The sequence below is a fragment of the Colletes latitarsis genome, chromosome 3 (genome assembly GCF_051014445.1).
Source record: "Colletes latitarsis isolate SP2378_abdomen chromosome 3, iyColLati1, whole genome shotgun sequence".
Classification (NCBI taxonomy): Eukaryota; Metazoa; Arthropoda; class Insecta; order Hymenoptera; family Colletidae; genus Colletes; species Colletes latitarsis.
In genome coordinates this window covers 35,019,609-35,039,769 of record NC_135136.1, presented here as the reverse complement: position 1 = coordinate 35,039,769, position 20,161 = coordinate 35,019,609, and the positions used below count along the sequence as shown (strand labels likewise).

General features: G+C 35.7%; 2 protein-coding genes and 1 long non-coding RNA gene across 4 annotated transcripts; all 3 read left to right on the top strand.

Moving 5' to 3' along the window:
- The first annotated feature begins 298 nt into the window (after window positions 1-298).
- On the top strand, window positions 299-1,106 carry LOC143340261 (uncharacterized). Its single transcript, XR_013079403.1, has 3 exons — window positions 299-413; window positions 546-805; window positions 967-1,106. It is a non-coding gene; the product is annotated as an uncharacterized LOC143340261 (long non-coding RNA).
- Window positions 1,107-7,349: 6,243 nt separating this feature from the next.
- Window positions 7,350-9,775, top strand: Tpnciiib (troponin C type IIIb). Of its 2 annotated transcripts, none has more exons than XM_076763002.1 (5): window positions 7,350-7,490; window positions 8,058-8,091; window positions 8,529-8,672; window positions 8,767-9,021; window positions 9,107-9,775. In XM_076763002.1, the coding sequence occupies exons 1-5, from the start codon at window positions 7,392-7,394 to the stop codon at window positions 9,130-9,132; spliced, it is 558 nt and encodes a 185-aa protein (XP_076619117.1). In that variant the 5' UTR covers window positions 7,350-7,391; the 3' UTR covers window positions 9,133-9,775. The 2 variants fall into 2 exon arrangements, with proteins under 2 accessions (XP_076619117.1, XP_076619118.1); XM_076763003.1 differs by having other exon boundaries at window positions 7,411-7,597; window positions 9,107-9,774.
- Window positions 9,776-13,209: 3,434 nt separating this feature from the next.
- Tpnciiia (troponin C type IIIa) lies at window positions 13,210-16,154 on the top strand. Its single transcript, XM_076763004.1, has 5 exons — window positions 13,210-13,343; window positions 13,593-13,620; window positions 13,698-13,841; window positions 14,929-15,180; window positions 15,872-16,154. The coding sequence occupies exons 1-5, from the start codon at window positions 13,341-13,343 to the stop codon at window positions 15,904-15,906; spliced, it is 462 nt and encodes a 153-aa protein (XP_076619119.1). The 5' UTR covers window positions 13,210-13,340; the 3' UTR covers window positions 15,907-16,154.
- The last annotated feature ends 4,007 nt before the right edge of the window (window positions 16,155-20,161 follow it).

Genomic DNA, 20,161 nt, shown 5'->3' with positions numbered 1-20,161 from the left:
GTATTTTTTCATTATGAACATCTTAGTGTCCCGAATCACTCGATGTACACTCCGTTACTCTCTGTCGATGCTTTTATGTAATATTAACACGCATCTATTAGAAATTCAGCTGGAATCGCGAAAAAAGTCGAGTCAATTTTACGCGTTTTTCTTACATGTCTGATCGACATCAGTCATGATATCTGTAAACATAATTATCAATTCATAGACCATATTTCGGTCTCGGTCGATGTTTAATTAAGGTATAGATACATTATTTTAACGCACTCGATTGTAATTTTTGTTTTATTTCTGTTACAGACTCTGCTGCAATTCGACTGGAAGAGACGCTACTGGCATGCCATGGACGTGATGATGCTGGGAAATCGAAAAATGGAAATTCAATATGGTTGAAATCTACTTTATGATAACAAGTGAGTATGTACCTATATATGTTTCCATATTTTTGTCTTTTTATCGATTAAATTTGATACTAAACCGATAAATAGACCGATCTGGTAATTACTTAATTATTTCTCATTTCTAACCTCAATTTTTTTTTTCAGAAATTTTTATGACCGCGCGCAAAGCGGTCAGTAGAATCAGTGGTTGTTTCGTAGTGTAGTATCTTGTTTTTCGAAGCATAGTAGCTTGAGTAGATTATCGTTTCGATTTTAGGAACACGCGGAGGTCGTGTTTGTCTTTATTGCGCTTTCGTCAATTTTGTTGAGAGCATCGGAGCTCTCTTTACTTTATGAATCGCGATAGTAGAGACAGTGCATCACTGAACAGGAGGAGTATTTTATGATGCCCACGAGCAAAGAATGTAAGTATTTTCGTATTTCGTTCCGAGTACGTTCAGAAAAAAATTGTTTGTTTCTAATTTTGCTACACAAAATTTTCTATATTAGCAGAACTTTTTGTATTAAAATTAAAATCTCAATAATTTAACAAGTAAGGTGTTATATTTGCTGCTTCTTTTTACAGGACCTTGGCAGCCCAGTAACGTACGTACTTAGGGATCCAGAGAACCTTTTGAATGACTTTGCTGCTGACTACGTTGCTGACTTCGATGATGACTTCGCCGATGACTCCTGGTAGGCAACCTTGATGTCTGGGTGCTTGCATTCTACAGATGGTGAGTTGCATGCCAATTTTTATTCCTCTGGTCCCCAATCACGTCGTAGGACAAAAAGGTCCTAATCGACGCGGGTGATCAGTTGTATACATGCAATTTTTGACAAATACAGTGACCGCGGGTATGAATCATACCCGTGAGTAGTAACATGTACATATAATATCTTTTTTAGTCTAGGCTAGGGTTTTCTTGTACTCCTCGATTTTTAGTATGACAAATCAAATTAATTACAATCACTACAATAATGATTGTTGAATATTATACATTATAACTTTAAATAATAATTTTAAATGTTATTATTTTAAATTTAAAATATAATAATATAAATATATAATTTTAAATATTGATTATTTTTTATATTGTTCACGTCTCGCATTTAAATATAATTTGATGACTTTGTATCGAAGATACCAAAGTCTTTTCTTACGTATTGAAAAATATAATGTTTCAATTCATGTGCAAGAAAACATTTCGCGACGGGTCAATTCTTTAGTCAAGCATTATGTACTATTTGCATCTTTAAAAAATACGCTTTGATGACGGAATTGCCCGAGGTTTAAATATTTTCATCAGTTTGCATCAGTAATTTATTTTAAATTTTCAATGTAAATTATTTTATTATAAAGTCTTGATCAAAGTCTTTCCTGTTAAATAATTTAATATTATTTAGAATAATTATCTTTATTAATAATATTTTTCATTATTAATGTGTATTAAACGTGTGCTCTCCATTTATGATAAATAGAACATCCAGTAAAAGAAATAAAATAAGAAAATATAAATGAATACTATTTCGTTATTCGCTAGCATTTATTATAATCATTTTTTCTAGTATAGGATTTTCAGGATACTTTTCCGTGTTCATTGCCTAAACTCACCCAAGTGTCCAGGTGCTACTTGCGTGAGCGAAGGCAATGAGCACGATGACTTAGATTTATAATAATAATCTATGTGTGTGCGGCTGACAATGCTAATGTATCGTGCGCGACGTACCTTCTACATATATGTATGTGTGGTTAGGCTGTGGAAGTGCATCGTTTCAAAACTTCATTATTTTGTAGTTCAAAATTTTGTAACACTAAATTCTTACCAATTCTAATAATAATATCAAATTTACCAGTTATTTGGCAATAGTGGATATTACATACACGACAGTAATATTATAGAATGCTTAATAGATTAACTTCTCAATTTTACATATATATTATATTTTATTAAAGACTATTTCGCATTCATTAAAATATTCTATGTAAATGCTTATGCATAATATAATAAAAGTACGCAATGAATATTAGTCTTTGTCAGTCGATTTCAGGACATGGTACGTACCTTAGAGTATGAATGTTGTATGCAATGTTCGGGTGTCGGAGGAACCCCGGGGAATCCTCTCTAGTTTAGGCTGCGCCCGGACATTATGTGTGAGAACCGTGGAGCGTATGTTTGCGAGAATGAGTTTTGCAATTTTTTAAATATAGGGCTAGGTAGGTAGGTCACTCAACTTCTGGTATGTGTGTTAGGTATAAGTAGGTAGGGTCAGGGCAGGACTGTCACAGGTCCTGTACCTGTAGTTCAATTTCGAGAGTCGAAACGTTAGCTGATCCAAACGGATTGTACCGTTTGTTTTGGTTTTACTTTCGGTTCTTGGAATCGTGCGACTTTACAGTCGCTCTTCGCGGTCGCGTTCGTTCGCGGTAGGATCCCCGAAACGTTCGTCCCGCTCGAGTTTCTGCACACCTGGTCCGATAACACTTCTTGGAATTGTTAAAGGACTGCGTATTGCACGGAATCTCGAGCGTAGTATTAAGTTTCAGGCTTCGGCAGGACCGCCGAAGAAAGAAGAGACTCGATGGAGTCGAAGAGGCCCTGACAAATTGTCTCAAGAGTGGGCTGCAACAAATGGCTCTTCATCTTTATCTTCGGATAAGGATGGAAAGTCATTTTCTGTTACTACTTTGTCACTGTATTTGTTTGTAGGTGTAGTACTTGTAGTAGTTATTTGTAGTTTTTCAGATGGTACTTGTACCACCACAACCAGTATTTCTGGGCAAATCGCGGTTTGCATTAGTGTTGCGATATACGAATGATCGCGTTTCGTTTCAAGGTAGCGTTGCGAATAATTTGAACTTATCGCGATTACTTTTAGCGTTGCGAACGATGAATATTTTCGTGTTTACTTTCAGAGTAGTGTCGCGAATAAGAGTTTGGTAACGGTTTGCTATTAGTGTTGCGAAACATGAATTATTCGCGTTTTGTTTACCTAGTTAAATCTGCAAATAATTTGCATCAATTGTATAGTTCCATTTAGTGTTGCGAACGATTTTTCGTGTTTGCATTTCAGAGTAGCGTTGCGTGTAAACATTAATTTCGGTTTGCAGTAGCGTTGCGAAATATGAATACTAAACGCGGTGCTGTTTGCCAATGATATGAATTTGATCGCGATTGTGTTTAGTGTTGCGATTATTTTTTCGCGTTTGTTTATCAGTGCAGTCTTCAGAAATCACGAATCAGCTGTGGTGGTTGAATCAGCTGTGCATCTCCGCAACCTGAGATAGCAGTACTTGATCATTATACATAGATAGCGATGTGCTTGATTTAACACGAAGGCAAGTGTTGTTTTTTTTCAAGCTGTTCTTTTTCATTTTGTATTTTATAAATTAGTGTTAGGATGTGAAAAATATTCCACTTAAAGTTTGTTTTATATTTATTACAAGGGGTCGATAGTTGTTCTTTCTCGTATTTTTACTGTTGAATAGTACATTTCAAACATGAAATAATATATGTTTCTATTTTCATAATGTGGAAGTTAAATCGTACAATTTTCATGTATTATACAATTTTGTTGCACAGTTGATGTATTTGGAAATTGCTGTTATATGAATGTCGATGATAATGATGATGATAAATTTAATTAACTGTTGGAATTTTTACAATTTTGACTCGTAATTCCTCAAGTCGCGTAACAGAGGAAAGCATTGTATGCAATTCTATACCATAGGCGAAGTACAGAAGTCAGTATATGGGAACGTAAAGCCAAAACGCGATGCGTAGCTCAAATTTCTTATCCCTTCCATGGTTATTCCACATATATTTACGCACATACTACAGTCTTTTCTCTAATACACTAATTCTAGTATGGTAGTCAGTACACATTCTATCTTATGGGACTTGATATCACACAAACTGGAGTACCGACCTCGTAAGAAATCAATGGTTTTAGAGCAGCCTCTTCCTCTAAAGAACGGTGACTTCGGGAAAAATATCTAACTAACTATATGTAAACGTTTATTTAGTAAAATAGTAGATGCAACATTTATTTAGTAAAATAGTAGATATCCTAAATATATCTGGATGCAAACTCTGTCATGATTTATTTCTACTTGGGATTTCGTTTGGTTCGTAAACAGTATCTTTTGCAATAATTAAACGACGGCTACGAAATCATTTATAACAAATTGCACACGTCGCGTCGTATATTTTGCAATGGGAAAATAAATAATTCTTGTCTCATCGGCCTAAATCTTATTAAATCTGGCCGACGGCCCAAAGGCACGGGTATCAATGTCAGTTTCAACGATCAAGTGTACTATGAAAGCCTAGACCCTAGCAAAAGGTAAATAAACAGAAATAAGTCCTTTCGATGTAGGCGCTATGTGTTACAACGTTAAATATATTTAATACATACGAGGTAACATTTGAAACTATTCGTAGTACATTGTATGATATTCGATAACATATCTGCCTGCAGTTATAACAACTGATGCAAAACAATTAGAAACCGAAAATTAATACATAATTTTTATGTTCAAAATTGTAAAATGTTTCTTGTTTTACTGATATACCTTATATATTGTTATTCTTATGTATTCTATTAAATTTAAGTACTGGAAAAGAATTTTTGTTCATTTTCCAGAGCTAGTAAAATATCAATTCACACTGTATTAGTATCATTCTATCGATTGACCAGCTTGCTCGAAAGGACGACTATTATAAAAATATGTTTTTATATAAATTTTAAGACTTCTGAAGTTGTCTGAAAACAGAATCAGGAGGGAACGTAGATTCATGGTGATTGTTTTACTATTATTTGTTAAAATAATGTACTAAATATAATTACAAAACTTCATTTTGTAATTCACTACTAGGACAACAATAATAGTTCTCCTAAACTTGAATAATGCACGTGTTATGCACTGAATTATATTTTGTTTACGTAGTTTATCGCTGAGGAAGCAAATGATGATTTACGGTGGTTCTCATACGACTTAGGAATCATAGTACATTTAAACACATACCAATTTAATTTCTATAATAATTGATATCTCTGAACATAATAAATGTAAAACATTCTACGATGAATCGATCTGTATTAAAAAAGACGTGTGAAGGAACAAAGTTATATTTTCAAAAGCTACATAATTATGATAAAAAATTACATCGACCGTACCTAGTCCTTTAAACCGTTTCTAGCCTGCGAAAGAAAGTATCGTCTGCAGAATTTTTTGGTTTACACCTCTCGTTTCTTATTTTATAGATTCCCAGATAGATTCTGCTTCTGTATGGTAATAATAAAGAAAAATTGAGAAGGTATGATTTGAGCGATCGGTATGCATTAGGCAACCATTCTCTGCTAAAATCGCTTGAGAATACTGTGGCTGTACCTAAATTTGCACTTCCAAAGCTGAACAAACAGAACTAAGGTGCCTTACGAACGGCAGGATATTTCTGGCAAGATCGCAAGCGCGGATATATCGGCTTATAGATATCGAAAGGGTTAATATAATGGTATCACGTGGGATCGCGAAGTTAGTGGCTTCGACTGTTGATTGTTTTCACTGGTCAGCTCCCCCCCTACTGCCGTTTATTTTTGACGATTAGGTCAGTGGTTCGGCTCTAACGTCGAAGCTCTATTCGATTGGCTAAGGAGGTCACTCAGCTCCGCGTCTCGTCCTCAGAGGCGGCTGCCAGCCGAGCGTTTTTGCACGTGCGAGCGACTGGCAAACCACTGCAATTCTCTAAAAGGACGCAATGCCAATATCAAACTGCTGTACTGTTGGATCCGCCGCAATCAGTATAACCGTTTTCACGCTCGCCCGCCGCGTGCAGTGGAAATGACCGGCTATACGCGGAGACGCGTCACTGGCTCTTTACGGACGCTGCCAATCGCAGTTCCGGATTTGCGTGAGCTTGACATTGCCTGATGATGTAACTCACGACATAACTCGTTCCCATTTCCCACTTTGCAGCAAAGCGGTCTACCGATCTCCGACCGCGGCATGATGCAATTATCATTCCATATTGGTTTTCACGGTCTTCGTTTCCAGTAAATCGGCGTACAGGATGTATCGTCGCGCCACAAACGCGTGCCCCAGGTCATATATTAGTTATCTTTAGTTAGATCAAACCTCTCCAATTGTCTAGAAAAACGAAACATTGTTTTTAGAGATTTGGAAACTAGCATACCCACAATTTGTCATGGAAATTATTTTTACAGTCTCGATAAAATTCAAGATTCCTATCTTGATTTATTTTCTTCAACATCTAACCTTGGGAATTAATTTTTTCAGTCAATGTTAATGTGTTAAACAATCGAATAGTCCTGAAACGTGCATCCTCATTGTTTACGTTATTAAGGGATGATGTACAGACTTCGTAGAGGATTAAGATCTTTATTTAAATATTAACGAATACATTGTGTCTGTCAGGATACAATGTCAACACAGTATCTGATGTACCAAATATGTTACTGTATTCTGGTAATTCTTAACATATTCACTATCACACGTCGCATATGTGTGCTAGCGATGTCGCATTGTCAATGTCGAAATATTCAATTAGTCTATTTAATACGTTTCATTTGTACAAAAATAAAAGGTCCGTGTAAATTTACTTCTCTCACTAAAAAAATTTTATCCACACCTGATTGCACAATAATCGAACGACGTCTACATTAATATGATTGACGAATAAATTATTCGATTCGTGACACGAATACAGAATGAAATCTTACTCGAGTGTTATTTATTTATTTGTTCGATAACACACTCTGTAATACATACACAGAACAGCTGTAAGATTCGGTGAACATTCTAAATAAAAATTCATTCGAATATGACTATGTGTAAGATGTTGTATAGTAAAACAGAATCGTCGATCGAAACGTAGAAAACAGTATCGACCATTCAGTTCTTGCGACAACGGACCGAGGGTTTCGCAAAGTGTGTACCATGAAAGGGTCCCGATTAAGAATCTTTTTATAGTGCCTACGAGACGACAGATGATTGGTGATTACATGTCGACGCTAATAAGAATGCAGGGTTGCGTCTATGCAGTTCTACTAATTAGTTTACTAAGCCTCAGTGTGACATTTTCATCGGTACAGTAAGTTGTTACGAACCGATTGCTCCGAAGGGAACTGTTAAACGTTTACTTGCCGTGATATTGTGATTAGTTCGAACGAAAACATTTGTTAATATCGCAATGGTAATTATCCCCCATACTCGATACTCGAAGCGCAGAGAAAACGGTCTCGCGCGGAACACCGAATTCTGCAAAGTGTTAAAATAAATTCAGTGCTTCACGGATACGTGAAAAAGTCGTTTTATTCGAACACGTAATTATGTAAAATGATAAATAATTATGATCCTTCCAAGTCAATGAAGGAATATATTGTATTCCTTCGGCGCTTCTATCGAACGATGTTATTCGTATTTCGTTAAAAGTGGATCGACACTAGAACTAACGACAATTATGGTCTATTTATTTGTACCAAAGAAATTAAAACAATAGATACTTAAAGAAATGTAAATTTGCAAAAATCCAATCGAGTAAATTTGTAACAATTTTTATTAGAAATTACGAATGGGTCCTTTTTACCAGTTCGGTAGTTCTAGTGTTGATACGTACGATCGAAGTGAAATAATATTTAACTCGTCTTTTGCAGGATGACATTCAGCTGAGCAAAGACCAAATTGCGCGTGAGTACTCACTGTACAGTAGATTATTCTGCACCATTATGATTTCCTGTATTAATAAAACTAGAATTAGGAGAGACTCGCCCAAAATATGTATCCTAACTGCAAACGGTGAAACGAAACGCTTATCGATGAAATATGAAGTCGTTATTTATTTTACCGAACTTACTATGCAATAAAGTTTCTATAATGCGCAACAAAAATTACATTTCTTACCGATAAGAGTGTGTACTAAGGGTAAGGGCTAAAGTTCGTGAACCAGTCGGGTAAAATATGACTGTTTCAATTCGATTGCAAGAAAAAACTTTTTCATCCATACTTTTTTTCATAAAAATTAGTACTCGTTTCAGATGCTATAGTAATTTTGAACGGGTCTCTCCTAACATTATACTCGCGTTTTTCTAAGAAGAAAATCTCTTCAACTAATTTTTCACGCCTAGAATTGAAGATGGGTTTCGATGCTTTCGATCCCGAGAAAAAGGAGTCCATCAAAACCGACATGGCCGGCACTATTCTGTCGATGATGGGAATGAAGATCCCATCAGAGCAATTAAGCAGTGTTATTTCTGAATTCGACCCGTTCGGTATGCCAGAACAAGTCCTACAGAGTTTCAAGAAGTAACATTTTAGTTTACGAAGAAATCGCCATAGAATCCTATGAGATTTCGTGCTTTCCAGGATCCGGAGAACTAAATTTCCACGAGTTCTGCGGTCTGGCTTCCCGGTTCATGGAAGAGGACACCGACACCGAGGCGATGCAGCAAGAATTAAGAGAAGCTTTCCGCCTGTACGATAAGGAAGGAAACGGTTACATCACCACTGAAGTGTTCAGAGACATTCTTCACGAATTGGACGACGCACTGTCCCCGGAGGAACTAGACATGATCATCGAGGAGGTGGACACTGATGGATCTGGTACACTCGATTTCGAAGGTACGCGCGTTGTTGTCGATCGAATCGATCGATCGTTTTCGTTGGAAATCCACGAGATACCGAAACCTACGGATTCGCGTTGCAGAATTCATGGAGGTCATGACAGGCTAAATTATCAACTTGGCACGAAGCGGCGGTCCCTCGTGTCGACCACGTCCACGAGCAACGAAGCCGCCCGTTTCACACGTGGAGACTGCAATTTATTGGAGATGCATGTACGTGTCGTTGGCAAAGTATGAAGTTAAAGGTTCGTAGGTGATTTCTGCTAGGGAGGCGAACGAGCAACGTGGATATAGCTGAGAATGTATTTTTGCCGGTCCGTCGCTTTTGGAATCACAATCGGCTAAAATGTATTTCTATCTATGCCGCAAAACTCATACTCGATATTCTAGATAATATTGTTTCCAGAAACAGGTTTATATCGATTGATATAGATTTACGTTTCTACGTTACGATTGTTTTCTTTCTTCAAACTTATCTCTCCCTGGTTCGCACAAAATTCAGTACTATGTTGAATTCTGCTCGAGCTCGAATATCTGTTAAATAGAAGAGGTTTTTTCTGATTGAAAATATGAATTATCTTAATTGTAAATATCATGCTTTGCCCACGACGTATGCAATCGTTTGTAACAGTGATAATACTCATAAGAAATTATATTATAAAATAACTGTGACCACGATACGATCAACGTGACTTAATGTCAACAAAAAGTAATAAAGTGTAAAAAAAATAGCAAAATCAGTATGTGTACGTTATTATGTATATCCACCCTTTAATTCTTTCTATACCGGGTGTTCGGTCACCCCTGGGAAAAATTTTAATGGGGGATTCTAGAGGCTTCGTTAAAGTTATTAACATTTAAACTTCCGACAGTACTGCATTTTTTTCTCGAAAATGCGCAAGATTTCGGAGGTATGTCTATTGACCAAAAATGATTGTAATTGACCCCCGCAAACGAAAATAATTTTTTTAGAACGATTTGGAAAATTTTCTTTTTGTTGAAAAATTTAGGCACCTACCCCCTGTCGATTTTACTTAAAAATTCGTTTTTCATATCTAGTAATTTTGGTTGACGCCCTACAGAAAAGTTGTCTAATACTTTTTTGTAGGTATCCATGAGCTCTACTTCAGAAAAAAGTTTCATTGAAATATATTCACAATTGAAGGAGTTATGGCTGTTTGAAAATTGGCCCATTTTTATGGGGTTTTTCTCATTTTGTGGGGTCAAGGACCAACTTTTCGAATATTTTTGCGATTTGTACATATTCTCCATCAAAATACGCGTAGTTTGCTTTTTTAAACATTAAAATCGTCCAATCCGTTCAGAAGTTATGACGTTTTAATGATTCGCATGAAAATTCGGGCAGACATTTCTGGCCAGAAATTATATTTTCGGTAAGGAATTTTTTTCTCGAAACTGAGTAGGATTTCGGGGGTATGTCTGTTGACCAAAAATGATTGTAATTGACCCCTGCAGCCAACAGTATTTTTTTTAGAACGATTTGGAAAATTTTTTTTTCGCCGAAAAATTAAGGCACCTACCCCCTGTCGGTTTTTCTTAAAAATTGCTTTTTCATTTCTAGTAATTTTGTTTGAAGCCCTACAGAAAAGTTGTCTAATACTTTTTTGTAGGTACCCATAAGCTCTACTCCAGAAAAAAGTTTCATTGAAATATATTCACAATTGTTGGAGTTATGGCTGTTTGAAAATTGGCCCATTTTTATGGGGTTTTTCTCATTTTGTGGGGTCAAGGACCAACTTTTCGAATATTTTTGCTATTTGTACATATTTCCCACCAAAATACGCGTAGTTTGCTTTTTTAAACATTAAAATCGTCCAATCCGTTCAGAAGTTATGACGTTTTAAAGATTTGCATGAAAATTCGGGCAGACATTTCTGGCCAGAAATTATATTTTCGGTGAGGAATTTTTTTCTCGAAACTGAGTAAGATTTCGGGGGTATGTCTGTTGACCAAAAATACTGGCAATTGACCCCTGCAACTAAAAATAATTTTTCCAAGATGATTCGAAAGTCTTTTTTTTCATCCAAAACTTTCAGCACCTACCCGATTTTTTTCCTCGAAAGTGGGTAGGATTTCAGAGGTATGTGTATTCACCAAAAATGATTGTAATTGATCCCCGCAACCGAAAATAATTTTTCCAGAACGATTTGAAATTTTTGAATTTAATTGTTAATAACTTTTTAACGAAGCCTTTATCAACAAATTGGTATTCTTGATTTTCGTCTTATTTTGGCCTCTAGAATCCTCTATTAAAATTTTTCCCAGGGTTGGCCGAACACCCTGTATATGATTCCATTAATAGCAAATATCATGTAAAGAAATGTAGTAACAAAATTGATTTAAATATAATCTGCTGTGTGTATATTATTTATCTTTAAAAAATTACATACAAACCCCTTTACGCTTCCATTTCCACGCCATTTACTTTATCCAATATCTTTTGAGTGTAAATATAATAATTCAACAATGAGTTAAACATGTAATAAGAAATAATTTTATATTAAATTGCTTGAATTAAGCAACGAGGAAATAGTAGATAAAGCTGTTCTATTCATTTTTTAAAAATTTTAACCTGCTTTTCCACCTGCTTATCACTATTTTGATTTACAGTATTCGTATAATTTTCAATTCTAAAGTTATATTTGTATTCAATTTACGTACAAATATAACAATACAGTAATCTGATCTTAAGAAATTGCCATTTCATACACGTTTTTTTATGTATTACTCAGACCTAGTAAATAATATTTTCACGATGGAATAACTATAGTATAGCTATAACTTTTAATGAAGAGTTACGTGCACTTCAAAAACAACACGTGTTATCGTGTTAACATAATACTCGTCAAATAATACTACAATCTACGTGTGATCATTGTATAGATTCTAGATTCTAATAGGTGGTAGTTATTCAACAGAAAGTTAACAATACGTTGTAAGAAATGGCAACGAGCACTATATCGTAATGAATTTTAATATCTCCTAAATATAATAGCTGGTGCTAGACTTTATGAGCTTATAATTAGCTACCTAAGAATACAACAGACGCGATTATTACGCTGTATTGTCTTGAGTCGCGGCTTTACGTCCGGCGATGAGCCAACTTCGCCTATTGTCGCACTGTATTCATCGCCATATTGATTGTGAATCATATTGCACCCCGGAAGTTTCAGAAACGACCCAAATAAACGATGTTTGCAAAACGGAATTTTTTACAAAAGTAAAGGTTTATTACAGATTTTACTTGTAATTACACTGTAGCTCAAAATGTATATATCGATAAAATTTTTACTTTTTCGATATTCACGAAGAGAGATTACCGAGAATTTAACATTCTTAATGTTTTACTGATACTGCCAGTAAAACTATGTGTACGTAAAAACAGTTTCGATTATTTTGAAAATCGAAAGGTGCCGTAAACTTTTTAACAGTAGTGTATATAGCAATTACTCGATGATGTAACTTTCCGCCGAATAAATTCCAAATAATAGACACACGCTTTACGAAACTGAATTAAAATTAAGGTTTATCGGAGGGAGAAATTAGAAGATTTACTTACACAACTATTGCATCACGTAAAAGAAACGTAAGTTACGTTATCATGATATGCGTGTGCTCGCAAATTGTATAGCAATTCGTACGCGTACTTGAATAATTGAATTTCCCAATGGTTATCTGTCACGAAAGGCCTATTAGATCATCATTTCTAACGAATAAGTACCTATTTACTCGGTACATAATGGCAGAACTAAATTTCACCGAATGAAATGTTTAAATTTAATATATTAGGTAACATTATATGGTGTAGAATATTAAACCTTCTAAAGAATTTAAAAAGGTTGCGTTTGTATTAATAATTCCGTTTGTAAGCTTTAGTTTTATCAGATTTACTGCGGGGAATGTCTCGGTTGTTAAGTAAACGGAATTCGTGGTACTCACAGGGTATAGCTTACAGCTTGAAAAATGGCATTTCAGTCAACGTCGAATCGGTTTGAGAGAGAAAAGACGAGGATGCCAACAGGAAGAGTTTCAAAATCGAGTACGTTGCCTCTGAGCTCGTACAATTGAAGCTCCGCATCTGCGGAAACTAGGTGGGGAGTGTCCTCGATGAATTTGAAAACCACTAGAGTTCCTAGGTTGTAGATATTACCCGGTCAATCACGTGCCAGAAGATCATCGTAATGTCCACATAAAACAGAAGCCCACAGCCAGAATCCGGTGCATACCCGGATAAGACGTCGACGCTGTCGTGTGCTAACGTCAAACTTTTCTGTAAACACCTAACACTACTCCACCATGGTACGTTGCAAGTAACAGTACAACGTAACATCGTTAACAATTTATATTAATTATAATTTATATATATCGTTATATTTATAATAATTTGTAGCAAGTGGGTAAGTATTAAATTTTTAGTCAAATCTCGATTATTTGCAATTTATACATAGAGTTTCAATATTAAAATTATTTCCGATTATTTTGTGTTTCGTTTTCACGTGTGAAATAGAAACTTGCAGATGTCAATAATTTTACTTTGAATGGTTTTAGGATGACCTGACCAAGGATCAAGTTGCTCGTGAGTACATAATACAGTTCGATTTCTCTTGAAGATAGAATTTACATTATTATCTATCGCGGATGCTTTCGTTGTAGTCTTGAAGAAGGCGTTCGACGCCTTCGATCACGATAAGAAAGGCAGCATCGGTACAGATATGGTAGGCACCATATTGACCATGTTGGGCTACGAGCTCAGCGAGAAGACGCTGAAGGAAATCATTCAGGAAGTGGACGAAGATGGTAAGAAAATGGCCTTGTAGTTCGCGCTTAACTCGAAGGAAAAGAGAACCATGTACTACGATTCTTGTGTTAAAATATCGCGAGTGCAGTGATTTTGACAAACTGGATGACACATTGTGAGAAATTTAAATTGCATTTATTCGATAACCGGAATATTGCAAGTATTAAATATTACATAGGAAAAAATTCTAAAATTTTAAAGCAGTATTTCAAAGAATTTTTAGCATGATACAAGTATACTCTGCTTTTTAAATTAAAAAAAAAATATACTACGATGATTAAAACTAATAGTGATTCTTGTTGAGACAATTTTTTGGGAATTGAAGTTTTCAACGATGAATCGATAAGTTAATTTAATGGTGTAAATAAATTGTACAAGAAGATGTCAATTCTGTGAACGTGTAACATTTTTTGTGCATATTTACTTTAACAAAATTATGCGAAGACTTATAAAATAGCGTCGTACAATAACTGACAACATTTCAGATATTAAATTTAGAATGAAATAATCATGTATAGACTGAAGGCCTCAATCGATCAGTGCAGTCTTCTATTAATAGGTAAAAGATCTGGATTCTAATTCTAGTCTAACAAAACCATCGACCGTTCTCTTTATAATTCAAGAGGAAACCTTGGTCTCGCGCAAGCAAAATTTTAGTAACGCCTTGACTATGTTTGAATAATCCTCAGATCTAAAAAGATTGCAATTTAAATAAAAATACAAAATAATAAAGAAAAAATTGTGAAATAACGAACCAAGCTTTAAATTTGCACACAATTTTTATTTTTTATTTTCTTAACTATGAAGTTCAAACAATTATATTTTTATTCTGAGGTTTCATTATTAATTTTGACATATCAAACATCATATTTAACTAGGAATTGGTCGTTTACATTGTAATTTAGATTTTGAAATGTTGTTTAATATCTCCAGCACAACGTTACTTTGAAATCTAGATCCCGAAATATTTTCTAATGTTCACAGTTGGATATCACTTTAAAATCTAGATCCAGAAATATTTGTCAATATTCACGATTGGTCGTCGCGTTGAAATTTACGTTCTGAAATATTTCTGAATTATCTCAGGATCCGGCCAACTGGAATTCGAAGAGTTCTGTACGCTGGCAGCTAGATTCTTGGTGGAGGAAGATTCGGAAGCGATGCAACAGGAATTGCGTGAAGCGTTCCGGTTGTACGACAAAGAAGGGAATGGGTACATCACAACCGCCGTGTTTCGTGACATTTTACACGAACTGGACGACAAACTGACACCGCAAGAACTCGACATGATGATCGAGGAAATCGACGCTGACGGCTCTGGAACCCTGGACTTTGACGGTTAGCTCGTGCGGAGTAACCTACAATTTTCATAACACGTCCATCAAACTAATTACTAACGCGACCAGGGAAGCCGCGTGCCAAGAACAACTAACACAGGAAGTCGTATTGCACGTTGGAAATTACAGGGGACGTTTAACACGGCTTGCCAACAATCTATCAGTTCTCGTTAATTGATTAACACGTGTCGTGCTCGGAGCAGAAGAATAACGTCTTGTGGTCATTTCGGATTTCCGATAGCCTACAGGATCGCTCGAGGCAAACACGCGAAACATAGCACTGTCTATTTATAATCAATATCAATTATCTGTCTAAATAATTAACAACTTCCATTATCAATGATGTCACAGTTAATGAGATCAGTCTACACGATCTTGGTATTTCTACTGATTTTCTCTCCTTCGTTGTCTCTTCTATGTATTTGAGACCATTGGTGTTTTGTTTATACTATCACATTGGGGTATATTCAACACAAGCTCTTACGTTTCACTGCTTATAAATTAAAACAACCTACTTCCAAAAGCATAGACCCATAACTTACTTGACTTGTCAAGTTCGGTTCGAAGGTTTCGAATAGCTATGACTTGAAATCTTGGAACTACTTAAACCTAATGCTTCTCCTATGACAGTTGGGCAATTTATCCTGTTTTATTTAATGTTGGCTTCATGTTCTCGTATTGATCGGTTTCAGAGTTCATGGAAGTCATGACGGGAGGTGACGATTAGATCATAAGGTTAATCATCTGGGTGGACAAAGGCTACTAATTAAACACTATCGACGCAAATCCTCTTTGCACTTTTCTTAGAGACGAAGGGCAGAGAGTACAATAAATGTCGATGTCTGTCACGGCAAACGCACTAGTATTACTTCATCGAATGATTAGCGTTGTAAATAAACGCTGTACAACAATGCTTTGTCGTAAAAACTGTGCTCCGGGTAATGAAATTCAATAAAAGATCATTGACTTGAAAAAGACTTTTTCTTAATAAAAACAAATTGCTATACAAGCACTGGTTTGAATAAACTATCGCCTTTTCCGTAACCCTTAAAACACTGATACACGATTGTGGCATTGGTTTGGCGCCTAATCAAGGCAACCCACTGTTCGTTTCCGCGTGAAGTGAAAAGTATCCACGGTGCAATGCAGCATAGTAAAAGTACCGGAAAATGTGGAATAAAATTAATTAATTGCTTCCTCGATCTCAAAAACTTGAAAACTTTTAAATCTGTCTGAATAATACGTAGAACGATTTATTATCGATGGGTATCTACACAATAAAATGAATCTCTTATTTAAGGAACTTGTTATTATAGACAATTCTGCACGATTTCTGCAACTACCTTTCCTCATCAAAGTTACTAGAAAAGTGTCCTTTTAATGAATCGCGAAAAGTTAACGTTCCGTTTACTTGCAAACTAGGATAATAATAATAAACTCAGCAATAAATAACGATTAAGAAAATACTTTCGGGGTGCAATAAGACATTAGAAAATATCAACATTCTTGGCAGCCATTCGTTCGCATCGTGTCTACAAGTGGAACTTTAATTTTCCGTTCACTCTTACGAAAAGTGCACCTGTATGCTAATTTGATAAATTCCTGCTACTCTACGCGTTAATGCTGATTTCTTTGTTCAGGCCCGTTTGTTTAGTCTATAAATCTCGTTTATAGATTTAATTATTTCTTCGACGATCGCGATAACGAGAGCATCGGAACATCCGAGAGCCTTTCATTCGACGATGTCTTCGGCATTCGTCTTGTCAGAATAATTATTTTAAGAACGTGGCACGTCAATGTACTATCAAGAAATAGAATCGTAAAATCGTCGCAAAAATATGCCACTGACAGAAAAGTTACTGGCTTTAGTGTCTATTTGCGAACTTATGATTCCCTCGATCTGTCGTCGAACGATTTTATCACAAAGTTAATGTTCTGTATACCCGATACACTGGCCAAATTTTCAAATTAGAAGCGTGCCAAATAGAAATAAGCATGAAAATCCACGGTTCGCTTAGTTTATGATTTGTTTTACTATGTGACACGAATAAACAATTTAAAAAATATTCTTCTTTGACTACACGGTAGGCATTGAAATCAACCAAAGGAAACTAAACAAAGTGAGACGCATAAAAATTAATTTTGTGTGGTAATAAAGTGACCGTGAATTCCAGGACAAAAAGTTTACAACAGAAAGAAAAAGCAATTTACGTAAGAAACAAAATTGTGATCGTCCGCAACCTAAAATATCTATGTAAATATGAAAACATACAAATATAACGCGTAGTGAAAAAGGTATAAATGAATAACAATTGTACCGAGACCATGCAGCATGGTTCTCGCCAGTGAACATTACAGAACAGATAAGGAAGCTAGTGGCGACTGGCAAATTATCAATTGAAATTATGGAGAGAACAAATGGTGGTATTATACAAAGTACTTAATTTTTTACTGTCCAACTGAGAGATAATGACACGATACTCTTTGTTCCTAATGTGCACAATTTCAGAAATGGATCTTGATTGATGATGATTAATTTCGTTGTCAAGAATGTTGGGATTCTCTCGTTTCATTTCGTGGTTAAAACTATTACAGTGTTCGGTTGTGTCATAATTCAAGCTATTCCTGACATTGTAGGCGTGCTCCTCATAGCCTGGCCAATATAAACATAATTGCAATTTCTGCAATTAATCTCTCGTTACAAAGAATTCTATATCTTGAGTGATATATTGAAAATTCAGAGGTGTCCTGTCATTATCTACGAAACTTTCATTACCATTGCAATCAGTAAAACGCATCCCCCAATATTTGCCTCCTTATTTCAGGAGCATCCAGTATCAAAGACAACAATCAACTTCAAAGGTTTCACTTCTGAAATTGTCGACGAGTCATCGTTCGTATTTGATTAGATCCACATCTGGTATCCCGGACGGCGTTCGAGATTTCGCATTGGAATTTCCTGTTGGAGATTGAAAGGAGCAATCACGAGCAGCTCGGCGAACGGAATTGGACCGACAGAAGTCATACCAAATCGGGCATCTGAAATGTCCAGAGATGTCATTATATCACGGCAACTCCCACGTACCCAAGTAATCAACTTCGAATGAAAATGGTTAGTCCGGACCCAATAGTGTTAGCTCTATATTCGGTACACTCGGCCAATTGGGGTGCCTTTCCAACAACATTATCATAGAAAACGAAACTAGGAATTTCGTAACCACAAGTATGGGAATACGATAGTTTGTCGAAAATCAAATTTGTCTCCTAAACCATATCCACTTTCCTATTTTCGGAAATTAATCAAAACTTCGATTTGTAAGGAACAGACTAAATTTGATACTATAAAGATATTTTGTGTAAAGCGTGTACAAACAATTAATAATTGCTATAAATCAGTTTACAAGTCTGTTTGCTTCGTAATTCTTTCTTTTCACAAGGATTCGAAGCAAGGACAAACCTGTTCGAAATTCTGAATGAATCTGTGTCTGTGAAATTAAATGTAGGGCAGTGCCTCCCTGTGGAAGGATTGACGTATATGTTGCGACACGGCACAATTACCAGTGATTGTTAAATTAGGTGTTGGCCAATGCCACCCCTATCAAAAGATCGACACACATATTGGATCAAGGCATAGACACCTGTGATCGTTAAATTGGATGCTGACCAGAGTCACCCCGTCAAAAGATCGATACACTTATTGGGTCAAGGCATAGTAACCTGTGATTGTTAAATTAAATGTTGATCAGTGCCATCTCGAATAAAAGTTTACGTACATGCTGCGGTAAAAATAAATGTTAATCAGTACCTGCTGGTCGAAGGATTGACGTATAATTTGGGACAAGACAGTCGTTTGCGATTGTTAAATTAAATGTTGACCAATGTCACACGGTCGAAAGATTGATGAATATCTTGCAACGAGACACGGTCATCTGTACTAGTTAGAATAAACGTTAATCAATGCTTGTTCGAAGGAACGACTCGTAATTTGTGGCAAGGCAGAATTTAATTGTACTGGTAAAAATAAACGTTAATCGGTCCCTGCTCGTCAAGGGTGCTTGTGTTAGTTACACTAAATATTGATCAGCGCCTTTTCGTGGGAAGATTGATGCAAATGTCGCGACAATACGAAGCCTTCTACTCGTTCGTTGCGAAATGATAATTCACAATAATTATGCGTGACGCTGCGAGAATACTAATTCGGCGTGGCTCGTCTTATGATTAGTACTAATGAAGTTACGACGGCCGTCGTGAAATATAGAACAATTACCAGAGGGCTAAAAACTAAGACCGGTTGTTATTTTACGCAAGTTGTCGATCAACATCCAGTTCGTGTATAGGATATTAGAATTAAAACGTTAGCTAACAACGCGTCTAAGATAGGGAGAATATCTTACTGAAGAATTCATTAGCAAACTTAAAAAATTAAAACAGTTACCCTATTCCTTCTCTCCAATTTACGTTTAGAAATTTTGAAATTCATTTTAATTTTAACTGAATTTAGAGAAAGCATTTTCGACAGCTGTTTTCCTTCGCCTTCAATCAAGGATCCAAAGCTGTTAAAGTCACTCGAGCCATTTGTACCGAGTACAAAGAACGACCTCACAGACATTTTGCGTTGCGGCCAAATTGCTGAGTCTGACAAGGAAGGTGAAAAGGAACAGGTGTCGGAAATGCTTACTTTTGTCGATTTGGCACTCCATTGCTGTGTGGTTAAATTCAGTTAAAATTAAAACGAACTTCAAAATTTTTTAATGCGAATTGTAGAGAAGAAATAGAATTTTTAAAAAACCACATCATTTACTAAATAGTACTTTGGAACTATTTTACACTGAATAAATAGCAGATCTTTAATAATATCTGATTAGTAAAAAGTTAATGTTTCAGACACTTGTATACTTTGTATAAATCGCTGCGATCGAATCGATAAATGCAAATTGAATTAATCTATTAGGAATAATTACGAGTTTTTTGCGCAAAAGTCG